The sequence below is a fragment of the Hoplias malabaricus genome, chromosome Y, assembly GCF_029633855.1.
Source record: "Hoplias malabaricus isolate fHopMal1 chromosome Y, fHopMal1.hap1, whole genome shotgun sequence".
NCBI classification, from domain to species: domain Eukaryota; kingdom Metazoa; phylum Chordata; class Actinopteri; order Characiformes; family Erythrinidae; genus Hoplias; species Hoplias malabaricus.
The window spans coordinates 46640902-46653968 of NC_089820.1; the positions used below are offsets into that span (position 1 = coordinate 46640902).

The 13067-nt window shown below is 38.5% G+C and overlaps 1 protein-coding gene across 8 annotated transcripts in view; it reads right to left on the bottom strand.

The window, feature by feature from the left end:
* The window catches only part of LOC136679497 (tight junction protein ZO-1-like), a 144134-nt gene that overhangs the window by 111497 nt on the left and 19570 nt on the right, over positions 1–13067 (bottom strand). For all 8 annotated transcript variants that reach the window (XM_066658047.1, XM_066658042.1, XM_066658043.1 and 5 more), the window contains exon 2: positions 10147–10294. In XM_066658047.1, the coding sequence (XP_066514144.1) occupies positions 10147–10294 (148 nt within the window). The remainder of the gene's footprint in view (positions 1–10146; positions 10295–13067) is intronic.

The window sequence follows — 13067 nt, forward strand, 5'->3', positions numbered from 1 at the left end:
AGTATTTAAAAATCTAACCACTGAAATTTCAAAGAGAACAATTAATTACACTGTGCACTGTAACATTACAGTGTAAGTCAAAGTTGTCTGTTTTATGTTCATCTGCTTTAATTATTTTACTCTTTACCTAAATCATCATTATCCTCATCATCATCTTCTTTGCCGCTTAATTCATTTCAGGGTCGCAGTTTTACCTAAAATGTACTGAATAATAATGCATTTTTACATTGAGTCTGTATGGCAGATCATGAAGATTTTGGCTACTGGCGGGAAAAGCCTGGCCAAGTGCATTTGCGGTCATTGTGAAAAGCAGCCAGTTAATCTGATCCGCACTCCATGTGTTCCAGCACTTTGTTTGTTTACCGTCCTTGTTCTGTTTCAGTCACTGCGCTGTTTGCCCCAGATTATCCAGTGAAAAGGTGAGGCACAAATATATGATTTCCACTTTACAGTAATGGGAATATGGGAAGGGCATTGGGTCTGAAAGAACAGGATAAACAGAGGGAACTGATAATACAGTGGCTGCAAAATCAGAGGTAAGATGATTGAGTGTGCCACAGAAATGAAATTAGTTTAGAAGGTTTTGTTTGCGTATGTGCCTATGGCTGAGTGTGACGCCAACACACAAGGTCTTGACTCCAGAGAGACTGACATTTAAGCTGGTATACAAACTAATCAAGTGGCCAGAAGCAATCAGCCGATCACAGACCCCAGATTACTGCCAGGCCTTAAAGTCAATCACAAAAGTACTGATTACTGTTAACTTTGGACCAAACACTGGTAACAGCTTTAGCTTCTACAAAATGGGATTCCAGGGTTAAACAAGTACAAATTGCTTCATTTGGGAATCCATTTAACAAAAATCCATATTAAATTTACATGAAATATAATGTGAAAACGGATTTAACAAAGCTTCAGCAAAGACATATGGTGTCACTGAATGAACCGAATTAAAAATTGCAACATTTTGTTAAATGTAAGTCTTTGAGTGAGTGAGGGGGTTACAAGCCAGTTCCATGAGGTGCTTTGTGTTTAAAGAAATTGTACAGTAATCGAATCTCAAACAATGATGTTGTCATCTAGCTGACAAAGCTCAGAAAGCTACCAAAATTCAGTTTTCAAAAATTCAGTCCCATTTGTGTTTTTAAAATTAATTAATAAAAATAACACAAGTAAACAAAACAAATAAAGCAAGTTTGCTAAAAGTGCATATTGCACATCGTAGAGCCAGGATGTGAAAAGACTGAGTCAAAGTGGAAGCCATGACTGTAAAAGTCAGTCAGTGTCCTTGTGCTCATTTGGCAAGCGGTTCAGTAATGACTGGCTTTCTTGCTGTGCCTGAGCTCCACACTGTGAGAATACACTTCAAGGACATTTAATAAGTCTACTGCAATACCAATTTAAACACATACAAAACATAATAGAGTAACTCCATTCTAAAGTATTTTAACACACACACACACTGAAACCTTTGCAGAGTCATAGAAATGACTTGGAAGCACAATACATGTAGCAAGGCAGCACGATTCATCATTTATATCCTATGTTACATAAGGAGTACACCATGACTCTATGAGTACTTAGAAGACTATGCAGAGAGAAAGGTCTGAAGACAGTTTTAGAGCGCGCTCAGTTATACACAGCTTTCAGCTTCGTAAAGCTATTGAACTCTCACCAATAGTAATCACAAATTCCACCGCTCCCATCTTGCTCTCGAGATGACGGAGCATCATTCTTCCATCTGGAGCAATTTGGCAGCTGTTTTGTATTGAAAGAGAAGAGCTACCAATGGCTGTTTGCACTGAATAATTAACTTCAGCACATGCACATGTGCGTATAAGCAAATGGCATCTTTTTCTTCGAAGCAGTAACTGTAGCTGTGCAGAAAACACAATGAAGCTGTGCACAATGAGGCCAATCAAAAGTCTAATCTATTATGTATGTGTTTTCATTTTTTTAAATAAATCTCACTGCTGGAATCCTGCAGAGGAGTGCAGAGGGAAAGGTGAGGTAAATATTCTCCCTGCAGTATTTGGTATCAGCAGCTAAATCAACTGCACGCCTAGGGAGAGCTGTCAGCGTGTTACGGGTCATATTTTCTTCATCTACTTGGAATTCTAGGACTGTGGTATGAGGGCTGCCCTCGCCATTCATGTGTGTCACCAGAGGGCTGCTGTCTTCTGAACTAAAGCTTGACTGACACCACTGTCTGGCCTAGTCGCTCAGAGAAAGATACCACAATATTTACATTCAAAATCAAACTGTTATCTTTAAATATACTGAAATATTATTAACTGCACAGCTGTTATTTATCCACTAGCTATTTAAAAATTAGAAAAAGAAAGTAGTTGATCAGTTGAGTTTTGGCCAATTACAAAAGACAATGAAAATGTTCCAAATTTGTAATTTCAAAATAGACCCTCCTGAAAACATCAGAAAAACTAATCTGCCAATATTATCAGTTAGAATTTAATATCTTATGTGTGGACAGTCATGCATAGCAGAAATGCTGATTAGCTAACTGGTATACATGGACATCCTGCTAGTTTAGGTTGACTAAATTGTTGTTTATTTATCGCAGTATTCTCCTGCTTCAACACACTCTGTACAATGGAACAAGACACTTTCTTCTTAAGACTCTTTCACATATGAACTCTAGGAGCAACTGTCGAGAAACGCCGGACTCACTCTGACTTAAGCTAGTGCTTCTAATAGGGCACTAAGAGAAGATCTGACAAATGTTGCGAGTGTTCGTGTTCACACATACAGCTCCTCTGGGTAATGTTTGGAAAATGTCTGGGTTACTGTGCATATGTGAAAGGAGCATTAGTGTCTTGTTTTTATTTATACATTAGTGTTTGTTTGCTGCCCTAGAGCACACAGACACAGAGACATTTGTGTGGATGGTTGCAGTTGTTTAAACTAGCCTTTAAGCTGTCGGACAGCAAGGCTGAAATAAACATTAGCCATTACTTACTAAACCTAGTAGCATCCTTAGAAATTGGGGAGAGTACAAATTAAATTAAATTAAGTTAAACTACAATTAAATTAAATTCATTCATTGTCTGTAACCGCTTATCCAGTTCAGGGTCACGGTGGGTCCAGAGCATACCTGGAATCATTGGGCGCAAGGTGGGAATACACCCCAGAGGGGGCACCAGTCCTTCACAGGGCAACACACACACTCACACATTCACACCTACGGACACTTTTGAGTCGCCAATCCACCTACCAACATGAGGTTTTTTTTTGGACTGTGGGAGGAAACCCACACAGACACAGGGAGAACACACCAAACTCCTCACAGACAGTCGCTCGGAGCGGGAATCGAACCCACAACCTCCAGGTCCCTGGAGCTGTGTGACTGAGACACTACCTGCTGCGCCACCCATTTAAATAAAATTCAATTAAAATAACGGCACGGTTAAATTAAACAAATTTTTTATTAAATTAAACATGTGAACTGATTAACACAGTCAGTCTAATGTTAAGCACGGGGCCTGTAAAAGAAGGCTACACTTTCATTAGCAAGAATGTTTCACCAGGTGGGTTTAGTTTTGTGTTTAACAGAACAAAGGCTTTGGCTTCTGCTGCCACCATATATCATTACTAAAATCACGCACTGTCCTTGACTAGTTGACAGTCGCCCATAGCAGTGCCTAGTGGATATATTAGTTGAGTAGTCGATTAGCCTCTGCAACCTCTACATTCTATATGGCTCTATGGCTTGCTCTCTCTCCCTGTTGTTATCTATCTCATCTTCTATTCCACTCTCAGCTTCACCTCACTTTTCCTTATTGCCTCGATACATCTCCATTGCGCTCCCCATCAGCTTCTGATTTACATGATGGCCCACCAGTTCCCACTACACTCCTGAAGGGCATTCGTCCCCTTACAGTCCACTCTATTGTCATATGGGAACAAGGGCTGGGTAGGGTTTTATGAATATACAGATAGATTATAGCGTATCTTAATACTTGTTTCCTTAACAATGTTCTCCAGGGAGATGGAACATCATCCAAAACATTTTGGGTGATTTAGTGATTCAGAATTGATCATCCAACATGAGCTGACCTTATTCATGTTTATGTGGCTGAATGTAAAACCTCCCAGAAATAAAAAGGCTGTTACTACAGCAAAGCAGAGGACAAACTGCCTACTATTATTATTAGTTTACAACTACTTGTCCACAAACCTTTGGCCAATTTGTTCATTTTATTCTTTTTGGTATATTCCATTCCAAAAAGCCCAACGCTACCAAGAACCCTCCTTAATTTGCAAAAGTATAGCCTCTTACTGCGCAGGGAAGATCACAAACATTCCACAAGCCAAGAGGCTCCTCCACCATCTGAAGAAAACAACTCCCCCCTGTAGTGAAAGATCAGCTGAGAGCTACTCCATTTGTCTCAAGAGGGACTTCCCAATATCAAGATTAGAGGAAGGTATCTAGGGCAGGATGAGCTTTGGCCTGAAATAAATGCTGTAACGAGGAATGCACCCCGGTGTTCCGGCAACAGAACTGCCCTGTGATCAGATCAGTTACATCAGGATAACATGGAGTGGGCGATAGAAAGCACAAGCTGAAAGCATCATAGTGACTCTGAGGAACTGAGCAGTCAAAACAGTTCAGACACTTCAGCCATGTATGATATCCTCTGTGATATTCAGCTGTACATTATGTACATCCACAAGTGGCCTATAATGGCTCTGTAGCATTTAAAGCAGATCTACATAATGTATGTAAGGAAATACTTCATGTCTTAAAAGAAATTATGTTAGTTACGAAGGTGTAGACACAACAAATACATGCCATACAACTTACAACCTTGAAAGGATTTTGAATATCTTAAAACTATACGGAAACGTTTAACATTAATTGTAAAAATACATTGACATTAGATTTTGAATGTCAATAATATTTTGTGAGCTCATTTTAATAATAAAAAATGTGGCATAGCATCTGAAGTAAATACATTTTGTTGGAAATTTTATGTTGAGGACAAATTCACGTCCTCAGCAGACAATGCTACTGCTGCATATAAGCACTGAAAAACCAAAATAGAGGAAATGCTAATTTTAACCACATCTAAGCCGGCTCTTTAAGCATTGCATTCCAGCAGACTATAAATACACATTAAAAGAGACTGCTTGAAACACAGTCAGCTGGAAGACTGTATTTGTTGGCAGAACTTGTTTAATGTTTATGTTTTTTATTTTTTATGATGAGTTAATAAGCTTGGCAACTGCTAAATTAGCTCCTTGGTTAAACGCAGTGACCTCAATCAGGTTATCTACATATTGCTGTTCCGACTAATTTTTGAGCACTACGCTCTTTTATATAAGACTAATTGGTATAATAACTTTATAATAATAATATGCCTTTTAATTGTTTACGGCTGCACCAAATAGGAGCATTTTAGTTTATTTTATGTTTATTTTGTGAATGTTCAGAAAACTTATATTTAAAAATATATATCATGCCATTATGTAAATATGTTTAAACAGTACAGTACAGCAAAGCACACTATATAATATATCAAACCAATGATTCTGAATGTTGAAAAAATTAATGCTTTTAATCTGGTGAGATTCAAACCCAAATGTCTCAAACAAGGGAAGGCTGACTGATTCCATTTTTCATTAATAGTATCCCGATTAGTTCAGTGTGTTTGAACAAAGTGTGGTTCTTGGCCAGATGGACCTTAAATCCCCTCTTGTCATCTTCCCCACTGCCACCACCAGCTTCTGCACATCAATAATGGATTAACTTATGGGAAGTGCAATGTGGTCATTTCTAAATTTAGCCTTGATATAGTCTCTTCACGTAGGGGCATAGGCCTGCCACAGCGGGGTTGCCCAATGATAACACCTCTATCAGAATGTGAGCACAGACACACATATGCATATGTGCACACACACACACACACACACACACACACTTTGCAGTAATTACATGTCAACGGGGAAAAATTACTCCAGTAGAAATTGTGACAGTTGTTTAAGATGAAAGAGGGGAAGGTTAATTAGTTCACTAAACTGCTGGTGACTACTGAGTGACTGAAGACACTAAGATAGAGAGATAGATTGAGGAAGAAAGAGAGAGAGGGGGAGAGAGAGAGAGAGAGAGAGAGAGAGAGAGAGAGAGAGAGTTATGAAGGGAGACAAACACAGAGTGAGACAGGAAGAGTGAGGAAGAGACAAAATAAGAGTAATAATGTATAAAATAGATTTATTTTTCCCAAATACGACATTATAGTTAAAATTTCAGTTGAAATGTTACAGGTCACATATACATAGGGTCAACGTCAGAAAATCTATGAAAGGTCAGTTTATGGGGTATGTTTAAATGATGAAAAACAGAGTTTCTTGGATTCTTTATTTTTTAAATGAAAAACCATGCTATGAAGGCCTACAATACACCCTGAAAAAATATTTCTGAAAAAGATATTTTAATGGTGCTAGTCACTTAATTCTGCTAAATTCAACTCTCTGAGGCAGTAAGAGACTAAATGTGGGAGATATTCCCAGTTCACAAGTCCCTGATGATATCGCAACCATTTGTAGCTGGGAGTGTAAGTGAATACAGGTGGCTTCTTTATTGGTGGTAGTATTACCTTCCTTCTCTTCTCATCATTCAGCATGATTCTAGACTACACAGGCTGAATGTTCATTTTCTCCTCCATGCACATTTTCAATTACATACTAATGGCAGTTCAAAAAGAGATAGTGACTGGTCTGATGTCTCTCTGAGTATACATATTTTAGCATGGTAGTATCATGATAGGGTGAGATGGTGAGATCTAGCTAATAGGTGAGACAAAGACTAAAGGAGAGAATTAGCAACTACTATCCCTGATGCACAATATATAGATATGAACCTACTGCCACACCTTTTGTGAGTGTCCAGGTTTCCTGTTTCCAGCGATACTCTACCTCTCTACTCTTTGATAAATTTGTCATGAATGTGAGTTGCAAAGCGCATTAGCTGGCATGGTAGCATGAGGGCTGATCTCCTAAACCAGTAGTGGCTTTTCGAACAGTGAGACCCTCCCAACACACACAAACCCACACACAGACACACGCACGCTTGTGTCTAGGCCAAGCAAGCTGCTCTCAGCTCCCCTGCAGATTCCCAGGGTTATCATGTTTTTTAGGGCTTGGCTCAAGCAGCTTAGTCATTGAATTTGTCAGATTATTCCCTTCCTTTGCAGCTAAAATGAACCACTCAGCGGGCAGACATATGGAACGCTTTAAAGTTTTGCCCATTTCGCTGCTAGAATGTGTGACGTATTGCGTAACGCTGAAACGATGTGGCTCATGGCACACGTGAAAGACCAGAGGCCTACTGGCACTAAAAGCAACAGAAGGACTTGACTTATGACTTGACATCTGTTAGTGACGATAAATTTGTTGCTTTTGCTCACACACATGATTATCTGCATGTCCACCATCACTGAGACATATTTTGGATTTGATGGTCATATCATGGTCACAGAGTAAACTAAATATTAGTGATTTCAGAGGATATGAATAGTCCTCTCTACCATTTAATCGTCACTGAGACTGATCCACTACTCTATAACTCCTGCTCAGTGGTGGTCCTGACCATTTAGGATCTTACATAAATTCACAAATAAACAAATAAAATTACTAAACTACAAAGTGCACCTACCTGGTGAGTGGAGTTAATAATGAAATATTAAACAAAGCAGATGTATCTAATAGAGTGGTCAGTGAATGGAAACTTTTCCTGCAATACAGATGTGGAGATAATAAATAACGGATAAATAACTAGGCCATTAATCACCATCAAACTATGTTTCAATGCTCATTTGTATCCAGGTTCCATTTGTACAAGGTTTCCATTGTTGTCGTTACAGAAATTCAATAGAACTTCTCGGGTCAATAGCAAGGTCTTAAAAAACCAGCCTAATCATTATTGGCTTGTTAAGACACAGTCAGCAGAGACTGGGGATGAATAAAGTGGAACCGAAACTGTGAATTGAAGTTTAGCTCAGTGTGTAAATGGCACAGAATGTAATTATTTACACTGCCTGGCCAAAGTCAAGCATTCTAATATTCTACACTTATTGCCCATTTTATCAGCTCCACTTTCAAAATTGGTGGACTTTGTAATCCTACAATTAAAGAACTGAGGTCTATTTGTTGCTATGCATATATTACTAGCCCCCTTTTACCCTTTAATTATCAGGCAAAAATATACAGCCAACAGTGTCCTGTGCGCAGCCACCTGTGTCCACTGAGGAACCACTAGAGGACGACCAACAAAAACAGCATCAGATGAGCTACTGTCTCTGACTTTACATCTACAAGGTGGGTCAATGAAGGAGAAGTGTCTGATAGAGTGGACAGTAAGTGAGCACAATGTTTAAAAACTCTAGCAGCATTGCTGTATCTGATCCACTCTTACCAGCACAACAAACACAAACACACCACCACTTCATCTGTGTTGACTAAGCAGTGTAGTTTGACTCAATAAAATGATAGGAAATAGTCTGTTAATATAAATAGATGAAGTATAAATAATCACATTTTAGATTTAATATGTGTCTGTCATACAGCAGAAATGCTGCTAATGTTGCAAAACTTTTCTAAATGTCAAAACTGACCAGTTTAATTTCATATTTATCAAAAATAGCTAAAGATTCTGAATGTATTTTTCTTTTTAATCCAAAGATTATTACGTAAAAACAGAAGAGAAACTGTCCTTGACTTGTTTTCTCAGACAGATGTCTATAGGACCATCAATATGTTAAAGAAAATTGTAGTCTTGTGGATTGGTAGAGAGTGGAGAGTAAAAAAGGGCTCACTGAAGGCATGGAGGTCACTGAGTAGAGCAAATTGCCAGAAGCCATTCTCACCACTGCTCCATTTACTAAATCTGGATATGACATGCACACATGATAATGAAGTGTTATATATGAGAACACTACAGAAGTATACTTTACACAAACTTATATAAACCATATTATTGCATATATCTTCCAGATGTCTACAGATGTAAAAGATGACCCTGTTCTAGAAACAAACCAGTATTTGTGACAGTTTTCTGCTCATGGATTAAAGTCTGTTCAAATGTGCTTTGGGAAACATCTGGCAGCCCTGGGATGCTGATTCACAGCTGAGAACGGCTGGTGGGTAAAATCAGTGATGTGTGTTTTATCTCTGTCACATTTGAAGGTGTCAGCATTAAGATAAAAAAAAAAGATGCCCCTTTAAGGGACACTTGCTTTGGTAAAATAAAGGACTTGTTGATGAAGGATGCTATTTTAACTGTGACAATAATACCTGTATTCCACAAGATAACACAGTTCAGTGGAGTCTCAATGAAATATAAAATGTCTGTGACATGATCTGGTCAAAATACCACATGGATCAAACACATCAGCACCATTCTCATACTGTCTAAACAGCACTGTTCAGAACACCGCCTATTCCTTTAAAAAGCAGTGAGTCACACATAGCTCACACAAGTTTGGAACGTGCAGCAGCAAGAAATTAGGCACACAAAATCTCAATTTTGGCGTTTTTGTTCGGCACCTTCTTCATGCTCATATTCGCATTCTTCATTGGATCTCACATTACCTAGTCTCATAGTGTCAGTTTTACATAGTTTAACCTGTAAAACTGTGACTAGGGATACTCAGATGAGCAAAAATACTGAGAAGCAAATATACCAAATCTTACCTTGTGCTCCTTTAATTGTATATTATATTTGAGTTTTAGGTAGACTATAGCTGAATAATAAAACAAGACAATGTTGGATGTGTACTGTAAAGCTAGGACAAATTCGTTTTTTCTCATAACTTTTATGAACGCAGTCTTTGCCTTACAGCCCTGTGTGGAATCCTTTGCATAATATACTACTACAGCAATGTAATCCATACCCCAGTTATCAATATTCAAAACCACAAAAGGCCCACTTTGGTTTTCCCCACTGTGTGCAGTCATTTTAAAGTGGATATAAAAGGTCTGTACACCCCTGAATAAACAAAAAGAAGATAACAGATAAATCATCTCATATATTTTTACCACGTTTTTATAATTTACAGCTAAAAGTTCTCTGAAAAGTGATGTGAATGAACGCGATGTAGATGCTTCACTGTGAATAGAGAACAGCCTTACATTACAGTCTAGCAGGTCAATGCTGTCCAGGCTCTTGCTCCGGTGAATGCGGCCCTTGATCCTACGCAGCGACGGTTTGCCCTGACTCACCGCTGCCACAGTGGGAGTTGCAAAGGAGGAGGCAGCAGCATCAGAGCTGGGGGGCACCCTGGAGAAGAGGGACAAATATAGGGTCAGTGTGACAGGTACAGATTGTTCAATGTGTTAGACATCACAGAGTGAAACACTAAGGCAGATGGCCAGAAAAAGAGGACAAAAAAAAAAAAAAACAGAAAGGAGAGTTTAAAGAGACAAAACTGATCCAACATTTTTGCTAGTAATTCTGGAAGGTTACATTAGTGCATCTTTAGCTAAATCAGGAAGGTTTAATGCAAATAGTCTAACTGTAAACTCTTTTACTTGGAACGTTTTGATCTGAAGTTGTAGGCAAACTTACAGAGTCAGATATTCATTACAGTGGGACTTATTGCAAACAGGACCTGTTCAAACAAATATACCTCATCTATTTATGATCTAGAATGACCAGTGAACCTACACAGGTTTTTAAAAGTGTTATATGTAATGCTGAAAATGGTTAAATACTTGGGTAAATCTGAAATATTTTATTTAGAAGCTATTTTTTTTCTTAAAACTATTGTGTACCACACCACCCTTTTTCACAAATCTGCTGCAAAACAATGACTATGGCATTAGCAACATTCACTCCAAATTCACATCCAAATCACCAAATAACAGAAACCAATTTCAATAAACTTGTTTTGGCTAATATTAGTAAGTGATAAATTCACACTCCATATATAGAGTGCTATTAGCATAACATTAAACCTTTAAACATGGAACACATAGCAGTGTCATAGATACTGGTTGTCTGCTGTGGCATGGGAATACACCTTACTGACTGTCCGAGGCTTGGCTGGACAAACCACCATCTACATGAATTAGTTGACATTCCTTTTGTGGGTCAGAAAACAGAACAGTATTTCCTTCACTATATATCTCCCTTTTTTACCTAATGCACATGCTCAACTGTGCATAAACTGACCCTCAATAATGAATATGCATAAGTGCCCCTCCCCTGGGCAGGAATCTAACGGTTTAAAGCTTCAGGAAAGATAAATGATCTAGGAATGAGCAACCCTTAAATGAGTAACCCTCCTCTTGTGGTGAATGAAATGTTTTGGAAAATCTGCCTCCCTCTGAAACTGGTTGCCCCAGCCAGCCCTTTATTACACTGAGTGCTTTTCATATTGAATTAAAGCACCAGACAATTAAACCGTTTGGAGAAATTGCCCATGATAGTTTTAATGTCCTCATAAAATAAAAGCCTCTGTAATCATGGCACGTGCACACACTGCCCAGTCCCACAGAAAGCTGACTAACATTATGTTTGCACATAAGCGATACAGAAATGAGGCTAGCAGGCCACAAATGTTTCCAAGACCCTTCTTTGCTTCATTTTTAAAGGGCTTTCCTCCCTGTCGGTTTGGAATGGCATTCAAGACAAGTGGGTTTAACGTCATGTGACAGCCCGGGGGCTAACACTAGGTATGAGGCACACTCCACCACTCCACACACATACAGTGCTTTTCTAGCTCCCTCACGCTAGTCTTACTCTAGACTACAGTTCCAGGCCTATACAGAACCACCACTGTCAATAGCATACTTTCTTGAGTAAAATATTTCTTTCATGAAGTCAGTATTTTTTGTACTAATACTTTGTTCTAAACGTAATCTGTTTTATATCTATTCCATTAATTCCATTTTTAAAAACGAATTCTGTATAATTCAGTGACTAAGTGCAAATAAAGGCAGAGTATTTCAGTGTGAAATAGCAGTGAAAAATTCATACACAGAAGTCCAAATCTTCAGTATCTTCTGATTTACTAATACCTTTATGGAGGTAGCATTTAGAAATACTTGGAATGACAGATGTTCATTTACCATCACCATGGTTGTAAATAATTCCTCTAGATTGGAACATTTCATATCAACCCACTTTAGAACAAGCTAGTTTCAAGTATTCACTTACTGTTTATTTGACATGTTTAACTAACAGTGGTGGTAACAGTGACTTATGGAAGGAATGGAAGACAGGTTTTCTGGTAACCCTTACATGTAACCATTTGATTTAATAAACCTCAATGCAACTAGGGTTAAGAATAGTCTCACTGCATAATCTACTATTACTCTCTCTATGCTTTCCTCTCACTTCCATTCCTGTTGTTCTCTCTCTTCCTCTCATGCCTATCTTCTCCATTACTCTCTTTATCCCGCTTTTGCCTGGGATAAAGGCCATACACACTCAGTGCCAGGAGAGCATCCAGAGGGGGAGTGGGGAAGAGAGAGCGAGAGACAGTGAGAGAGAGATGCAGAAAGAGAGAGAAATTAGAGTTTTAGCCCGCTACAGGGTGGTTTATGTAACCAATGTCCAATGTCATTTTTTTGAGCGCTATAGCACCTTCTGGTGCTTATGTTCTGACTCCAGAAATGTTGATCCTCATACCCTTTTAGGAGTAGAGGGCCTAAGGCATAATGACCTTCCTTCAAAAGCAACGGTTACAATTAACGGAGAACTGTGAGTCATGCTCTGCTTTTTTGCTTTTCAGAGCAAAGGGATATCTTGAAACATCATTACTAGTATGTTTATGAGAGGGAGCAATTACAGGGTTAGCCAACAATGAGTTGATTTTACATCATGAAATACTGACATTAGCTGTAGTAGTCTAATAGATAAAAAGTCTTCTTCTGTTAGGGTTGTGAAAATAAAAATTAGACTACTGTTTGTATTTCGGTGTCTGTTAGTAATAAAGGAACTGATTGTCAAAAAAGTGAAAATTTTAACCATTGCTAGATCCGTTTAAAATGTGCTTTTTTTGATCCCAGTGGCAGACTGGGATATTAAAATGAACAGCTTTAGGTAT